This window comes from Molossus molossus, unplaced genomic scaffold (assembly GCF_014108415.1).
Source record: "Molossus molossus isolate mMolMol1 unplaced genomic scaffold, mMolMol1.p scaffold_m16_p_8, whole genome shotgun sequence".
In the NCBI taxonomy this organism is placed as follows: domain Eukaryota; kingdom Metazoa; phylum Chordata; class Mammalia; order Chiroptera; family Molossidae; genus Molossus; species Molossus molossus.
This window is the reverse complement of record NW_023425402.1, coordinates 95789170-95808185: the sequence shown is the minus strand read 5'-3', so window position 1 is coordinate 95808185 and position 19016 is coordinate 95789170. Positions and strand designations below refer to the sequence as shown.

The window sequence follows — 19016 nt, the reverse complement described above, 5'->3', positions numbered from 1 at the left end:
TACACACCTCAGGTCTTCATTTTTTTCCCATGCCATGCTAGAAAGGTTGGTGATATATTATTTATTTTTATTTGATAGAGAACATGACTTACTAATAAGAGGCAACAGCCTAGACAGAGGAGTCAAGAGGAGTTCTAGGTTCTCCTGTTCTTTTAGAGCTAAACTGTGGCAAAACACCAAATTTCTCTGAGTCTCATATTCCTCTACTATAATATGAAATATTTAACTACCCAATACTGTCATTGTAAGAATGAAAAAAGTGAACATTAAAGGGCTTTGCGAAATATACAGTTCTACTCATAAATAATCATTTATACTGTTTCTGTCCATAAGGGAACTTAAATTTGCATTAATTCATCTACTCGTTCTCAACCAGTCCTTCTCCTTGAGAACAATTTATAACTTTCATTTCTAAAATAAATGACCTAGGTTAGGGCTATTGTTAGAATAAAGCTAAGTGTCCCCAAAAGACCACACAAGGAAGCAAGTGGTCCGACTGTTGTCAAGTTTACAATTTCAAGAAGCAGTTGAACTCCATGGACACTGAGTATTTCACTGATCAGTTTATAAATTAACTCCAACTTGTGGAGTGCTATTAGACCATTAGCATCTAATGAGTGGATGAACTCAGCCAGTGTTGTCAGGGGTGAACAAGTATTTCACGGATGGGAGCTTCCCGAGAGCTGAGGTGCAAAAATGAATCCTTTTTTTCTGAAATTAGCTCTGGTGATTCTAATATTGGAAAACATTACTCCCTAAAGAAATTTTCAAAGAATATACAGAGCACTTTGCAAATACAGGATTGAACATACCATTGGTAATTCCAGAGAAAGAATTTTGTTTAATTGCAACCACTGAGTGATACAGTATAGAATTCCATCTCTATAGTTGAAATTACATCTCCAAACACAGATAGATCTTTAGTTTACTATTTTGCACAGGATCGCAATAATTATGTCTGTAAGCTTAATTACGCCAATCAAGGTGAACAAAGAGGAAATGATGCTGTACTTATTTTTTAAATATTTCTGCCTGGCACCAGTTGGACTCAGTCAAACTATGAATTTAAATCTCTGCTCCAATGGTGAGAAGTGGCATAAAACTACCAAAGATAACCTTTTATAGCAGACCGTGCATTTAAACACCGAGTTTCAAATTACATTTCCAAAAGAAAGATTCCATTGCATCTTGTACTTAGTAAAATGATAGGTTCTCCAACGCAAAGGGACTCTGCTTGCCCACTGTTCCAGCATAAGCACTACTTTTTCAACTTGTCTCTTGAAGCCTGGGATAAGGTAACTGATTTTCATAGAATTTTACAGGGTTTCGTTTACGCAAATGGCTTCTTTCAGACTATCTCAGAGGTCTGAGATGAAGTTCTTGTACAAAGTAGGATACGGACCTACTATGGACTGTCTCTGCAACTACAACGATGCTCCCTTGGGCAAGAACTTACTTTTGTGCCTCTGTGATCACAACTGCTGAGACGCCCTCCAAACATGAGGCTGAGTCCTGACCCAGTACTCATTCATCACTGAGTGCCGGCTAATCCCGGGGGTTATTTTACAGGCTCCTGGCGCAGAAGCCTCTGAGGTATCCAAAGTGAACTAAGCACCCGCCTACCTCCCTGGGAAAAGCCTACCTGTCAGTGAAAAGAAAAAATGACAAGACATTCGAAGGCCACCTTCAGCACAAAACAGGTCGTTTTTCTCTGAACTTAAAGTATCTACTCACATTTCACTGGAATGTCTTTTAAAGTAACTTTTTGGAGGAAGATAAGTTTCATCGGTACCTAATTAGGGCCTGCTTTCTAGAAGCAATAAAAACGGTGCGCTTGCAGAATTCTCTTCTGCCTTTTTATCAGAGCCACAGAAGACATCTGTTACAAACTTCAGAGGGAGCCCCGCCCCTCCAGCTGGGAGAGCCGCCCATATTTACATTTGCTTAGAGTCCGCCTCCTCCATGGATCCAGCCAATCCTGTAACCACTCATGTTGTGGGCAGAGCTATCGCGAGACTCCAACTGGACCGTGTCATAGTCTTTAACCGTGTGGACATGCGTAGAAATACCTTTTGAAGCCGTCGCCGGAGAAAGGAGGCGGGGCAGCTCGACGTGCGCGTTCACCTTGACCCCACGCTCCAGCGCGCGCCCGGCAGCCAGGAGAGCTGTGGTTTCGGTCTCCCCCGGGAACCCCAACACAAACCAGCATAAAGCGCGCGTGCCCACTTCAAGCGGATGTTGGGTGGGTGGCGACTGCGTGCCCGGGACCCGCGGGGACATTAGCAGGCCTTGGTGCAGAGAGGCTCCAGAGGCTTGGAGAACCTGTCTAGGTAGGCGCTCCGGTGATGGGGGTCAGGGGTCAGAGGTTGGGTATGGAAGGCGGCTCTGGACTTAGACGGAGGTCCCAAGGAGGCAGGACTCGCTTGTTCTGGAGCTCGGGAAGCTAAAGGACTAAGAGAGAGCCGCAGCGCGAGTCTCCCCGACCCTCTCCCATCCCGGACGTGCGGGCCTCTGTTCCGCAGCGGCTTCCCCGGGAGAAGGTGGGTCGTGGGGAAGGAGGCTGTGCTGCTCCCCGGGGGCTTGGGCCTGCAGTGTTTTGTTCGAGCGTCCGAGGGGCTATTGTCGCGCTCCTGGGCCTCGTGGCAGCTTGTTTACTCGGCCCGCTGCTGAGAGCGATCGGGCGCTGACAGCCCTGCTCGGACTCCGCGAGCTGCCTTTGGGTCTGTGGGAGCAGACCGAGTGGGTATCACCCTTCGCCGCAGACGTGCGCCTGGAGGCTGGAACCGGGCAGCTGCCTGGCTTCTTGGTGCGCGAGGTTGTAATGCAGTCAAGAGGGAGGCCGAGGCTTCTGAGTTAGTCCGAAAGTTCTCAGTTACCTTGGGAGACAGATAAATTACATTCGCCTTCAGAACCACCCTTGCACGTTGTACGTGTTGACTCCGCGGTAGTTGCTAGGTCTGTGAACCAAGGTGTATTATCTGACGGTTGATGGTCACTGTCAGATATGCAATATTTTTAAATAATGACTGTTAAGCTTGTGGCTGTTTTTTTAAGTGACTTGACATTAGGCACAAGGTAGAAATGCTAGATGTTTGGTGTTTTCCGGCTTGTATTTTAATTAACTTGAGGCTCTAACTGAACAAAATAAAATAATTTTTAGTCATTACAGCTATTTTTAATTATTCTGTTGAGTAATAGCAAGAATGATGAAATTTCCATGAATAGAAATGACCAGTGATATCTGTACTGTCACCAAAAGGACTAGTTGGTTTATGGTCAGTAACTGTGCTGGAAACAACAGTAAGTGAGCAGTAGTGGAGTAAGTGTCTTTACTAGATAGCCTGTGATTCTGAGAGCTTTGCAGGACCAGTTAGCCAATAAACTGGCAGTTGAGAATAAAATAGTTTACTTTTTTATGATGCTACTACACATATATCTTCTTTTTGCTCAGCCTAAAAGAACTGTACTTACAGAATTATTTTTAAAAATCTTTTATAGAGAGTTCAGGCTAGAAAGATTTGGGGGAAACAGAGTCTGCCCTTGAAAAAGCTTCTTATGAAGGAATTTTTCAAGTTTATGTGACTGACATATATTTTAGAGTTCAATAGATAAAAATACTGTCATCCTGCTGGAGTTTTCACAACAGAAAAATATTGTGGTAATGTTAGATTGTTCAGAGCTTTTCAATCATCAGTAATGATTGGGCTTTGCTTATATAGGACTCACCTTGGACTTATACATGTAGCAAATGTATACTCCTGTGTTCTGAATAGACTAAACCCAGGTCTGCCACAGATGTGTGGTAATTCAGGATTTGTGTCTTTTAATGAGGAGATTATAATTTGGTAGGGGGGAAAAATCTGAATTTGAGTTTAATTGACATTTCTTTTCTTGTCTTACTAACTTAAGATTTTAATTTTTCTTGCAACCTATCTTTGTTTTTATTAAAGATACAGGTCAGTCAGTTTTGTCTGTCTCATTCTAGGTCAGAAATAATAAAGAATAGTTTCACATTACCTATAGTCTTCTAGAATGTGGTTAAGAGACTCTTGTCCAAAAAGAAATGTGAGTAATGTACTATTAGGTCCTTAAAAAAAGAGAGGGTATTCATGGAGTTAGAGATCTTTATTTCACCTTATTTTGTATATCTTTTTCCATCCTGGCACTGACTTGGCATTGGAGGTACAATGCTGAATAGGATACTATTCCTGCCCAGTTTTAAGTAGTTCATAGTCAAACTGTTGGGAACACTGTAGCAGTTGGGATCAAGGAGGAGAAGCCTTTAATTCAGCAGGCCTGGTCATGGAGGGTTTTGTGGAGAAGACTGGGACAGTGACAGTCAGAAAGTATGAAAGAGCATTTCAAGCTAAAGGGATTTACATTTAAATGCAGAACATTAAAAGTTTGGTCCATATAGAAAACTGCATATAATCATGCTTTACACAAACACTGATATTTAAGGGGGCGGAAGAAGAAGTAGAACCATCAAAGGTGGGATTCATGTAGTATGAAGAAAACCAGAAGAAGGATTTGGAATATGAATCAAGATATCCCAGTACTTGACTTGTTAGCTGTCATTAACATTATGGTTATAAGTAGCTTATCCCTGGATAGAGATCGCATAGGAAAAGTCAACCAGAATGAGATTTTTATTTTTATTATTTTTTAGTTACAAAGGTATGCTCAGCTCTGGTTTAATTGGCTGGAGTAGTACTTGGGCATTAGGATTTTTTAAAGTTTCCACAGGTGATTTTAATGTGTGGTCGAGTGTGAGACATACTGATCTATGGTCTGCGACCCTGCCACATTAAAGTTTGGTTATTGTGAAATACAGTTTATAGTATTCTCAGGATGTTGATAATAGCAACTACCACTTACTGAGTATGTGCTAAGTTTATGTTACCATGGTATACTGTATGTATAAGCATAACTCTGCTATCTCCATTTTAGAAATGAGAAAACTGACCCAGAGAGGTTAGGTAACTGTTCCAGGGCCACCCAGTTAGTAAATGCCAAAGCTAGAATTAGAATCTTCTCTATGGTAAGCCACATTACTTTGCAGATGTGAGACTCTATAGCCAGGTGCTTTTGGGTTCTTAGAGTTAATGATTCCATAATTCACCATGTTGTTATTATGACCAGTGTAATAGAATGTATCACTGGCCCAGTTCCTTCCTCACCTCCTACCTCACATCCACACTCTTTGCCATGCTGTTCCACCCAGGGAAGAAGTGTAGTACATTTTCCCTCTTGACTTTGGGTTCATCCATGTGACTTACTTTGGCCCATAGAAACTTTGTAGTTTTGCTGTGGCCAAACTCTTTAAACAATACATGTGTAATTGAATTTGCACTCTTATACCTCAGCTATAAGCAATGAGAACATTTAGTGGCTTGCTTGCTGGTCCCATGAGGAAGATAAGAACTACGTTTAGCAGAGCCAAACTGCTCGTCCAGAAACCAACCGTGATCAACCTGTCCTCCTAACCTGCATGTATGTCTGTGAGAATAAGTGATGGCTGTGTCAAGACATGGAGCTCTGGTGTGGTGTGTTACACAGCATCTGTGTGGCTGTAGTTAAGCTCATATAGCCTAATTTCTCAAAGTTCCAGCAGAATGACCAAATTCCTGTATTCTAGCCTATGCTCTGAGAACTGGACAAAGGTAAACACTTAGCTTATTAGGGGCTTGCTATATGATTCTTCCAAGATAAGAGAGGAGATAAGATGCTGGAAAAGTAGTTAACTATAGTCAGAGATTGATTGTAATCTATCACCTGCAGATTCATGAATCAAACACTGGCTAGGCAATGGACATCTCCTGATTGACATAGACCAGCACTTTTTGATAGACTTTTTGCACTTTTGAGGATGTTCTGTATTTGCATGTCTAACACAGTAACCATTAATCACACCTGGCTATTAAGTGCTTGACGTGTGGCTACTGAGACTGAGAAGCTGAGTTTATAATATTGAACCTTAAAGGTAGAGCGACATGCAGCTAGTGACAACCTTATGGGACAGCACAGGCATGGACAACTTCCCACCCTCCTTTTAGGTCACACGTCCTTCATGCTCCTAAATAATGTCAAGATTCTGTCAGCAAGAGCAAGGAAGTGGGGTAGATCTTAGGTGGATAAGTAATACTACCTCAGTGTCTTTTATGGTTATTGTTCTACTCAGGTTTTCTATTTCTTAAACCAGTTTTATTCATTTATATTTTATAAATAAACTATCCCTTTTATCTAGATTTTTCAAGTTTATTGGAATAAAACTTCCAAATATTCTCTTATAATTTTTAAATCCCTCCTCCATTGGTGTTTTGTTTTTACTTTTTAAATCAGCTTTATTAAGGTATAATTCACATATAATAAAATTCAACAATTTTCAATGTACAGTTTAATGAGTTTTGACAAATGCATAAAATCATGTAATCACCATTAGATTATTTCTATCACCCCAAAGTTTTCTCTCCTGCTCCTTGGCTATTAATTACCTCATCCTACTTCCTGGCCGAAAGTAACCACTAATCGACTTTCTAATCTGCTTTCTATCACTAGGTTTGTGCTTTTCTCAAATTAGGGTAAATGGAATCATACAGTATGTAGTCTTTCACATTTAGCTTCCTTCACTTCGCCTCATGTTTAAAAATTCATCCATGTTGTTGTATGTTGTATCAGTAGTTTATCACAGAGTAATTTTCCATTTGTTTATCTTTTCACCAGGTGATGGACATTTGGCTTTTTCCAGTTTGGGGCTTTTATTAATAAGACTGCTATTAACATTCAAGTTTAAGTCTTTTTTGTGAATCTGTATTTTTCTTTCTCTTTGGTAACTACCTGGAAGTGGGATTACTGGGTTGTACAGGAAGTATATATCTAATTTTATAAGAAATCGACAAACTTTTCCTGTTGGAATATATGAGAGTTCAGTTCTAGTTGCTCTACATCCTCAGTCTTTTATTTTGACCATTGTAGTGGATATGTAATTTCTCATAGTAGCTTGTGGGTTGAATTAGCATTGCCTTAATGACCAATGTTGGTCAAGATATTTTCATATGCTTACTTACTATTTGTAGATCATCATTGTCGATGAGTTAAAATGTTTGTCCATTGTTTATGAGGTTGTTTTACTACTGATTTGCAAGAGTTCCTTATATATTGTACATGCAGATCCTTCCTCTGATAATAGTATGTAATCTCCCTGAGGATGTGATGATATTGATTGTATGTATTATAAAGTCCTATTTAGATTGTTCATCTGTTTCCTTGGGTGAAAATTTGTCTTTGTGATTTCTTTTCTTGTTGAAGATCCTTTAAAGATTGTTGATTGTGAGCTCATCTTTGCAGTTCAGATTCCCTGCTTCACTTTCATTATTTCATCTTGTACATTTGCTGAAGGGGAAGGTCAGAAGCAACTGCTGGGAGTAGTTTTCTGTTCTGTTCACTGATAATGGGGGAAACCACTCTAAAGGCAAAGTCCATTGTCATATGCTTTTTCTTCTGTACTCTGTAACAATGGATACCTTTCCATTTTAGTAACTGTTCTCGCAGAAAATAGAATCTCCACTATAGCTGCCTTGCCTTTGTGAGAGAGAGGCCGGTAAGTTCCTGCCAGTTCCCACTCTATTGCTCCATTATTATCTGTGTTTTTAGCCCTGGACCCACTTTGGGGTCTGCTACCAGTTCTGACACCATTGCGCATGGAAGCCCTCTTGGTGATGCTCCCATCTTTGATGCTAATTCACACCACCACTTAGCTTTTCAGTCTGATTGCCTGTGCATTGTTCTTAAGAATTCCTCAAAGTTTCTGGTCAACTGAGATTTTCTCAGATGGGTTTTTTTTTTTTTTTTTTCGGTTGTTGCTGTCGTTTGAAACAGGGCTGTGTATTTCTGAATTGTTTCTTTAAAACATATTTCTCATTCTCTCCTAGATTTGGAGCAGAGTAGTTAAGGATGAGGGCTCAGTGGGGGTAGAGAGGTGTAGACTGCTTTATGTGAACAGATTGAAGAAACCAAAACACAGTCTATTATCTATACTGAATTAAAAACCATGATTTGATTTATACTTCTTTTACACCCTCCTAAAATATAGCACAATGTTGAATACATAATGGGGACTCAGCAAATACTTGATTGGATTTATTCAAAAATGGAATTAATTGTTGAAAATATTTTTTAAGCTGCACTTGAGGCCAATTTTTAATTGTTAATACATTCTTTTTTTTTTTTTTTTTTTCCAGCTAAATGTTGGAATAGGCTAAAATAGGCAACAACCATCATTATGACTTTATGATTTCTTCTCTGTGAGTTATTCTGTGTTTAATGTAGGAATTGGTTATTATTTTGGAAAAAGTATACTTTGGGGCCTACCCCATATAGGCTGCTTTCAGACCAATATTTTCTTTTCCTTTTTTTCATATTGTTTTTGTTTTTGGAAACTAGTAAATATTTTTGGGTTTTTTTTTTTTTTTTTCTGTTTTAATCTTTAAAAAGTTTTTTTTGTTAGTGAATTTATTGGTATGACATTGGTTAATAAATTTATATAGGTTTCTAGTATACAGCTTTCTACAACACATCATCTATGTATTGTATTGTGTGTTTACCACCCCAAGTCAAGTCTCCTTCCTTTGCCATTTATCCCCCATTTACCTTCTTCTACCTCCCCCACCCCCCTTCCCTCTGGCAGTCACCATACTGTTGTCTGTGTCCATGAGCCTTTCTTTTTTTTCTTTGCTTAATTTCTTCACCCTTTTCAACCTGTCCCCAATTCCCTCCCTTCTGAAAGCTGTCAGTTTGTTCTCTGTATCCATGAGTCTGTTTCCACTTTATTTCTTAGTTTATTTTGTTCATTAGATTCCACACATAGGTAAAACCATATGGTACTTGTCTTTCTCTGACTAGCTCATTTCACTTAGCATAATACTCTCCAGGTCCATCCATGCTGTTGCAGTAGGTAATATTCCTTTTTTTTTTTTTTTTTTTTCGTTAATGAGTAGTAGTTCATTGTCTAAACATATCATAACTTTTTTTATCCACTCATCTACATGGAGTTCAAGTTCCCATATATATTTTTCTCTTGTTTTGTCTGCTCCATTTCCCCTGGTTGCCATCACCCCTTATTCCTTGCCCAGCTATCCCACTTATCCTTTTTGATGCTAATCCACAAAAAGAAATATATTTCTATATTTTTATCTTCCTTTTTTGAAAGAGAAGATGTATTTTTAGGGATTTTTAAGCTATGTAAGGATCAAGTGAAATTTTGTTAACTATTTGAGGCTATAAAACAAATTTGAAATTATGTAATAATCATATGAGTTTACATGTTTCTAAAATTCTTCAAATATGCATTTCCAGGATATTTGAGAGATCTACTTTACTGTCATGCTACTCATTAAATGTATTTTATAATTTATTTTATTTTGTACAACAGATTATCATTATTCAGTTTATGCATTAATGACCTAGTAAAATCCTTAGAATTTATATGCTGCATCAGCATGTTCCTTAGCCGTGTTTGACTTGTTAAAAAAAATTATCCATTGCTTTTTGTACCTCTCTGAAGATTTCCTGTTATGTGTATGGACTAGTAGTTTATGTTGAATTTCTCATTGGGGAACACTGTAACACTAAAATTCTCTCTTGGAATGCCTCCTGTTGCATTTGTCTTCTAGAGTTCACATTTACCAACCAAGAGAGCGTGAAAATGAGTAGCCGACGGAAACGAGCTCCTCCAGTGAGAGTAGACGAAGAAAAGCAACAGCAGCTTCGTTGGAATATGCATGAGGACAGGAGGAATGAACCTCTCTCCTTAACTGATGACGAACATCCCTACCCAGCTTCGGATTCCTCTTCTGCTCCTTGCATCATCCTAGATGATGGTCTAAAGGAAGAAGTGGCTCACAGAGATAAAAGGAGATGTTCCGAGGCCGTGAGCACCTCAAAATCAATCGATAAAGAAGAAACTAGTGACTGTTTTTCCCCTTTGTCTATAAAGCTGAATATTGTGATTTCTCCCTGTCTGTTTGATAATTCTTGGAAAGCATTGCTAGGAGAATTCACTCTTCAACTTCTTCCTGAACAGAGTTTAATTGAAAATTTTTCTGAAAGGAGTTTTACACTGATGAGTTCAGAGTCAAGCCACCAGTTCCTGATGTTTGTTCATTCAGAATGCGTAGATGTCGAGAAACAAGAAAAAGGACTCAACGAGCCAATCGGTGTTTGTGACAAGGGTACTCGAGTGGAATCGTCCTTCAGTGGTGAAATATTAGAAGATTTGGGGTGGCTGCAAAAGAAGAGAAGGATAAAACTTTACCACAAACCAGAAGGAAAGCACATTATTAAGGTGCTCAGTTTCTGTGGTGTCCTGTAAGGGTCTTCATTGGCAGTCCTTTTGAAAGTTACCTTGGAAGGGAGGTCTGGAGAGCCAGCGAAAAACCTTTCATTAGGTTTCAAAGTACACTTTATTTTAGGCTTTCAATAACTTTTATATATATATATATAAAATATTTATATAGAGTTATATATATAACTATTATATATAATATATAACTAAATATATATTTTATATATAATTGATATATAACATATATATTATAGCTAATTATTTTCAGTCTGAACATTTTCAAGATCTTCCCAATTACTTCTTCCTAGCTCTTGATCCTTGTTATCCCTCTCTCGTCCTATAGCAATCCTTTAACCATTTCCCTGCTTGCTTTTTCAACTTTCATCTGCTTTGTCTCTGGAATAGTATAATATGAAATGCAAGTGGAATTCTGCTCTTCACTGCCTACAGAATGAAGTATAATCTGGCAGATAAGTCCTTCCTATGAGAGATCCTTCTCTACTTCTCCTGCCTCATCTTTTACCACTCTGCCTTTTATTTTGTCCCAGAAATTCCAAATTAATTTGTTTCCTGCACATTTCCTGACATCTTTCAGCTCCTTTGTTCTTTCTCTTGCAGTTCCCTCTGCCTGAGTTGCCTCTTCCTCTTCCCAGTAATTCTTGGTCATTCTTTAATATTCAGCTCAGAGTTTACTTCATCTGGGGAGAACTTTTCTTAAACTCCATGGATGGTGTTAACATGCCCTTCCCCGTAACACTTGATGCATGTGCTTAATTTTGCCTGTCACTTGTAGCGTACTTAAATTTAAATATTTCTCCCTCACTATGAAGATTTTATCTTCATAGCCTAGTAAAATGCTTGATACCGAAGAGATTTTCAGTAAAGAAGGAATAAGTTTATTATTTATTTCAGGCTTTGCTACTTACTAGCCAAGTCACTATGTGAATCATTTAAATGCTCTAATTGCAGCATCTTTTTGTGTGAAATATAAATAATACACATTCTTTTACCTCATTCGATTGACTTGAGAATCAGGTGAGATAATGTAAGTAAATGTACTTTGTAAACTTTGAAGCAGGTCAATATGCCTTCCATGCTAAAACTTGAAAAGAAACTAATATGTTGAATTCACCTTTGTTCAGTTGAAAACTATTTTATGCATTTCTCACATTAAAAAGCAATTACATTGTAGCCCTATTTATAGTTTCACAATTGACAGTAGGAAAGGAGAAAATTTAGAAGCATTAAATTATAATAAATTCTTCCCTAAACAATGATACTGTGCAACCAAGCATTCTCTCTTGGTTGAGTGCGAGTGCCAAAACTGTGGCTCAACGATAACAGTAAGAATTCATGGATGTATATCTGTGCTCTGTCCACCTCCTTCACCATCCAAGTTTTGATCTGTGTTTCCTGTTCTTGATTTTTATAACTGTTTATACATTTATTGCTACTGTAGTAAGCCATCTGTAAGTGAACACAAGCCAGAGTAAAATGTTAATGAAATATCATCTTTGCCACCCATTCCTGTATAATGGTGGGTTGGATTCTTGTTCTTTAGTGAAAGAATATGAAAATCTCAGTGATTAGGGAATCAGGTCCAGGATAATAGAAGGAAATCTGGGAAACTGCACTTACTGAGTATCTATCTGCCTGTAGGAAGTTTTTAAATTGTATCTAGGCTATCTCATATAGGCTTCTCTCCATTTTGCAAATGATAACCTTTAGGTCAAAACAAAGCAATTGCTTCACTGTTTATTTAGCTCCTAAATACCAGTGCCATTATTCAAATTCAAGTATTTCAATTGCAAAACTTTATACTCCATTGCTTCACCAGAACCAAGATATAAAACATTAACTAAGTTCAGTTTTCTTGCACATTTAAATGTTTGATCTAGTCATAGGGATTCCCAAATCTAACTTCTGGCATATGCTTCAGCATCTTCTGGGAGAAGCTGCATTTTTGTCCAACTTCACTGATTTTTCTGATGCTCGTCATGTTTGGAAATCATTGACTTGGCAGGTAGAATTAGTGTTCTTCTCACATCTTCCCAGATTTGGTTCTGGTTAGGGAAGTAGTTTCTCCTAGCGACTTGAATGGCGCATCACACATTGTAGGCGCTGCATTTGCGGAGTGAATGTTACTGAAAATGAAAATATGTGAGGGAGATTTGGTAGGTACATTTTTAGTGTTTGTGGGGCAAATACTATGAAGATCTGTAAAAATGGTGGTGGTAAGAGTGCAGAGTACAATTAAAAATATGTCTGTGTTGATTGATTCTTTGTAGGTTGGAATTTATCTTTTGGAAGATGGCCTAGCGAAACTAGACTTTCTGAGTGATGCAAATTCAAGAATGAAAAAGTTCAATCAACTCATGAAGAGAGTAATGGAAAAGTTATACAATTTTATTGTCCCAGGTAATTTTTAAAGTAAACTTAAAAATTGCTGTGACTTAAGAGTAGTGGGTTTCCCCCAACTCCTATACATAACAACAAAAACAGGTAATAAAACCATAGTAAAAACTAAACAACCTCCATAAAATCTCTATGTGACAAACTTATACGTTTTATAAATGTCCCCACTAATATAATTTGTGTTTTTATTTGCTTAATACTGTGCTTAGCTTATAGTAAATAGTGAAAAAATGTTTGCAGAGTTAGTAGTCTGAGTCCCAAGTGTTCTGAACTATTCGGAATTTTTGCAGTATTCCTGTGCTTTTTATTTTGTCATGGCCAGAGATTTTTTTGGCTGGCCTTTATTCCACCTCTCCTTTGCAGCCTGACAAATAATCTCAAGAGTTTGCTTCCCAAAAGACCAGTTAATTTTACTACTGTTTCTTGGCAAGATGTTGCATCCTTGGTCAGGACTGCAGCTTCAGAGTTGTCTGCCATTGCTTCCAAGGGAGAGTGTGGATGGCCTGGTATGGCTCATCACCACCACTGGAAAACGGTTCAAATTCTCCAAGCCCTGTCCATGATGTGTCAGCATTATTTCAGGTGTAAATTTTCATACTGAAATATTTGGAAAATAAGTTTCTGGCTTTATTGTTGAGTTGTTTCTGCAGGACATTCTTTATAAAGCTTCATAATACTAATAAAAGTAAATCATTTTGCATGTTAAAGACTTCAAAAGAGGAAAAATCTCTGGTTTCAGAATTGGAAGGAATACTTTTAAATACATCTAGACTTTTAAAAGTTAAGATAAGAAATTTTTTATTCTGCCTCTTAAAAAGAATACAATACAAACTGTTGAAAGAAAACTTCAAAGGATTTCAAAGAATAACTTCAATTTAGTTATCAATACTAGATTATGCAACTATAATAGCAGTCTGAAATAACGAAGCATATAACCTAAGCACTAATTGTAAAGTTTTGAAAGTCTTACATGGCATGTTTTTTATTGAGAAAAGTAAATTATGTGTTTTGTGGTACACTGTTTGTTCTAGAGCATATGAGGTGTGTCCTATAAAAGTTTATAGGCCTTTTAAAAACAGTTCATAAATAAATCATTAGCTAAAGAGGGTTTGTTAATATGTTGAATATTTTGAATTTTTTTATGTTATATTGTAGGCACAAATTTTCCACATGGGGTTGTGCCCAACAAATGAACCTGATATTCTTACAAATTAGTATTATTGATTTATACTCTTACCTCCTAATTGGCTACAGATGCTACCAAATGTCTTTTTTAGCATAAGATATACAGTAGGAACTCTTGCCTTACAGACATAGAGAAATTATGTCTGTATATGGATATTTTGTATATGAAGATATAAAAGTAAAATAAATTATTCCTTTATAAATTGTGAAAGATTTACATTTAGTTCCTCAAATGTTTATTAAATATGTATAATGGGCAAAGCGTGTGCCAGCTCCAAGCTACAAAAACAGAAGACAGACTTTGCCCTCGAAGAGCATTACAGTTCAGAGCAGAAGGGAAAAATGCACATAGGTGATTGCACTACCAGACACAGTGCAGCACATGGCCATATCGTAAGTAGGGGAATTGCAAGAACCCAGAGGAGAACGTTAGTTCTAACTACAGGAATAAAAACATGCCATGGAAAAAGTAGCAGCTGAGTTATCCTGAAGGATGGGTGAGTAGATTTTTGATCCGTGAAAAACTAAGGGTAGGGCCTTCCAGTCACAAAACACACTGATTAAGTCCTGAGAGTTGAGAGAGTACGTGATATGTTTTTGAAATATGAACTGTTTGTAGTTATAAAAGGTAGATCGGGTTGTTTTGAGTACCTTGTTGTTGGATGTACAGATGTGTTGGAAGAGGATGAGGAAGATTCAGAGAGTGAGCCGGAGGGACAGGACATTGATGAGCTCTATCACTTTGTGAAGCAAATACATCAGCAAGAAACACAGTCCATTCAAGTAGATGTCCAGCATCCTGCGCTGACTCCTGTGTTGAGACCGTACCAAAGAGAGGCTGTCAATTGGATGCTACAACAAGAGCATTTCAGAAGCTCTCCTGCTAATGGCAAGTATAAGATGCTTCCAGAAAGGCAAATTGATAAGGAGGATTATATAAGCAATAGTGTGTGTGTGGGGGGGGGGGGGACCAGGGGGAGGGCAGGGTTAGCATTGATCATTAAACAAATCATATAATCATATTGAAAAGATAGAATAGAATGGATGTTATTTTGAACAAAATGATTTTCTAAGAAATTCCTCAAAGTTGAAGTCTAGAGAAATTTATGAGTTTTCTGAGTTTGACCTGGTTTCTCCAGCCAAAATAAAGCCATCTTTGATTGGAATTTTTAAAAACCCAGCAATTTTGTACATGCATTCCCAACTAAGAGTTGCCTTTGAAATCTGATCAGGTGGGACTCTTGCTAATCATCTGCAAGAGGCTTTTCAATTGATGCTGAATGTTAGTGACAGAAAGCAAATTAACAGCAGTGGGAAATTTATGTGTGACTAATCTAATTTTGCTATGTGTGCATTTATTTTCTTTGCTCCACAAAGTAAATAACAAAATAAAATGTCACCTATTAAGTGTTTTCATAAAAGTACTGGGTTTAAAGGAGTTATTTATGCCACTTTATCACCCAAAGAGATGGGCATAACGTGAGATTTTACATGATTCAAGGATGTGAAGTGTTGACTATTTCTTCCTATATACGTTTGTTTTAGTTAATGATGAATAGCTCTCATACCATGAGTTTCAGCTTATATTTTTTATCCGACAAACTTCATTTTTTTTAACTTTTTATTTTGGAAAATAAATAATCAATTCATAGCCAGTATGATTTCTTCCCAGATCTCTTCCTCCCATACTCTGAATTATTATTTATTTATTTATTATTTATTTTTTTTTCTGGTACGTGCCCCTAGTGGGAACCGAACCCGAGACTCTCTGGTCCACAGGCCGATGCTCCAATCGCTAAGCCAAACCAGCCAGGGCACTCTGAATTATTTTGAACTAGCAGTCCCACATTATCATATCATTTCATTTGTTAATATTTCAGTTTATTTCATCAAAAGATAAGGGTTCTTTTAAACAGATACAAAACATATATATAATGATCGCCCGGTTGGTGTGGCTCAGTGGTTGAGTGTTGACCCACGCGCCAAGAGGTCGCCAGTTTGATTCCCAGTCAGGGCACATGCCCAGGTTGTGGGCCAAAACCCCAGTGGGGTCATGATGGAGGTGGCCCGTCGATGTTCTCTCTCATCAGTGTTTCTATCTCTCTCTCCCTCTCCTTTCCTCTCTTTCTAAAATCAATAAAATATATATATATTTGTATATAAAATGATAAATTTTAAAACCCAATAATTTCTTAATATCCCAAATCTCTCTTTTTCCCTTCCCACCCTTCCCTCCCCTTTTACGCACCCTCTCTTTCCCTTTCACAGTTTGTTCAGATCTGAGTCCAAATGACATCTGTACATTGGAATCAATTGCTGCCTCTTAAGTTTCTTTTAATTCATAGGTTCTATCTCCTCTCTTTTTTTTTCTTGTAACTTTACGTGCTGAAGAAATTGTTAGCTTAATAGTGTTTCCCACAACTGGATTATTTTTCTCCAAAAGTAGATACTTTTTAATTAATTTTATTAAGGTATAATTATATACAAAAAATGTATACAGATCTAAAGGCATAGTTTGATAAGTTTTGACAAATCTATGCCTCTGTGTAACTCTGTTAAGACATAGAACTAGACTTTCCCAAAAGGAGCCACTAGCCACACATGCCTCTTAAGACTGAAATGTGACTGTCCAAATTGTGTGCTCTAAGTTTAAAATATTACCAGATTTCAAATTGTACTCAAAAGTGTGAAATACCTCATTAATAATTTCTATATTGATTACATATTGTAGTAATATTTTAGTTCAATAGAAATAAGTAAAATAGACTGTTAAAATGTGTTACTTGTTATTTGTATTTATATCATACAGTGCTTACATAAAATATTTCCATCATGGAAAGTGTCCTCATGGCCCACAGCCCCTTCGGAAGGCAACCACTGGCACCATAAATCTGTTTTGCTTGTTTTTAAAACAATAAATGGAACCCCCGGGGTGGAGAGAGAGTTGGCTTCTTTAAACATAATGTTTTTGAGATTCACCCATGCTGCATGTGTCAATAATTCATTCTTTTTTGTTCACAGACTGAATTCTGTTGATTAAGTCTCAAATGTCATTTGATAGTTCTTATGTTTCCTATGGTTCCCATAAATCGAAGCTTTTTACCTTTTAGTTGTTCCATTTTATAAACCTTGTTTATCTGTATTCCTACTATTAATCTGCAATGAAGGCAACAAAAAATTACTTGCTGCTTCACTGGTGGGTAGAGACATAGTTCCTATTTGGCAGTTGGTTTAAACAACTTAAAGTATTAAGGGAAAGGAAAGTGGAAGGTTCTGGTTGAAACTAAGTCATTACTTCAGTGTTATAATTTTAGATTTTTTCTTCTAGTTAAATAAGCCTTTCCTCTCATTCTTAGATCCATTTAAAAAGAGTAGGTTTGGAGTAATGTATTATTCATCTAGCCTGTGTCTGTTGAATTAAAGACTTCAGGCAATTTTTTAAGGATTTATAAAAGATAACTTACTTTCCTTTATTAGGTAGGAGTTGATTATATGTATTACTTTTCTTTTCCTGTTAATCCTCTGTCATTTGCTATACTTTGTTTTTCTGTCTTATTACATTCTTATATGGGAAATACTTGTGCCTAAAGCAAAGGAAGCTAAAGAAGAATATCTGAAGACAAATGTGAAAGGGCCCTGGCCCTTTTGGTCCAGTGGTTAGAGCATCTGCCCCAGGACTGAAGGGTTATGGGTTTAATTCCTGTCAAGGGCACGTACCTGGGTTGCAGATTCGATACCTGTGCCGGTTAGGGTCTGGGTCGTGTGGGAGGCAGCCAATTGATGTCTCTCTCTCACTTTGATCTTTCTCTCTCTCTCTCTCTCCTTCCCTCCCTTCCACTCTCTCTAAAAAAAAAAAAATTAATGATAAAATATCCTCAGGTGAGAATTAAAAAAAAAAAAAAAAAGAGTGAAAGAAATCCTAGCCTTTTTCCCACGCGTCTGTGGCTTACCAGGGTATCCTGTCTGTGAACTGTTTTTAGCTTTATGTTGAGAGTATTACTAATGTCCCTGCTTTCTTTTCCCCGAGCCCCTCCCACCCTTTCCCGCCCTGCCCCAGGCCTTCAGCACCTGTTGTCTGTGTCCCTGGGCTATGTGTTAACTTATTTTTATTTTAATATCATTATCTGGCAGAAAAGAAAACAAACAACAACCTGTTTTTATGCTTATATTTCTTTTAGAAAATGCCCTGCACTTCTTATGGAGAGAGATTGTTACATCTGAGGGTGTGAAACTCTACTACAACCCGTACACAGGCTGGTGAGGCAAAACTTTTTTCATGTGTTTGATATTAAAATACATATTATGAAAACCTATATGAATTTGGTAATATATGTCTTTAGCATTGCCAGTACCTCAAGAAGGAATACTAAGTTAAAGTCTTACTAGACGTTTTTACAGTTAGGATAAATATAGAATTAATAGCACTTGTCATTTTTCAGTAAATGAGTGTTGTACAGGAGACTTAACGGTGCTTAGTTATTGATATTTAAAGAGATTATAAGTCTAAGTAAAAATGTCATCTTATTATGGCTCAGTATTTATACTTTTCATTACATCTTTCGAAGTCTATTATAAAAATTTTAGGAATCCTTAAACATGATTAGTGAATCACTAGTTATTGTCCTTCTTATTTTTTTATTCCCAAATTAATAAATGTCACAGAGAGAAGGCAGTCATGTTCCCTTTTATTTTAGAAGAGAAAAAATGATGGTTACGGACCAATACTACTCGTTTCTGCAGACTTAGATGTCAGCTCAGGCAGTTTTCTATTCTAGAAGTAGGGATTTTAATTGTTTCACCCTAAAATGTAGTTTTAAAAGTTAGACTTTGTGCATTTCTCCTAGTTCTCTTTAGGAACAGTACAATATTGACTATATTCCTATGATGTATTTTTCTTGTTTTTTGTTAGCATCATGCGTGAGTACCCAAGTGCTGGGCCACAGTTGTTTGGTGGAATCTTAGCAGATGAGATGGGTCTGGGAAAGACAGTGGAGGTTTTGGCTCTGATTTTGACACATACTCGACAGGATGTCAAACAAGATGCTCTGACGCTTCCTGAGGTATGAGTACTGTA

General features: G+C 37.4%; 1 protein-coding gene across 7 annotated transcripts in view; it reads left to right on the top strand.

Moving 5' to 3' along the window:
• The first annotated feature begins 2139 nt into the window (after positions 1-2139).
• SHPRH (SNF2 histone linker PHD RING helicase) overlaps positions 2140-19016 on the top strand; it is an 86167-nt gene continuing 69290 nt past the window's right edge. For 4 of the 7 annotated variants that reach the window (XR_004957553.1, XM_036247869.1, XM_036247870.1 and 1 more), the window contains exons 1-5: positions 9672-10342; positions 12631-12760; positions 14613-14831; positions 18121-18199; positions 18852-19002. Coding sequence is in view for 6 of the 7 variants with exons in the window: in XM_036247869.1 (XP_036103762.1) it covers positions 9704-10342; positions 12631-12760; positions 14613-14831; positions 18121-18199; positions 18852-19002 (1218 nt within the window). In the remaining variant the exon portion in view is untranslated. Of the gene's footprint in view, positions 2331-9671; positions 10343-12630; positions 12761-14612; positions 14832-18120; positions 18200-18851; positions 19003-19016 lie in introns of those variants that run through there. The other 3 variants (XM_036247868.1, XM_036247867.1, XM_036247872.1) reach the window with 3 other exon arrangements.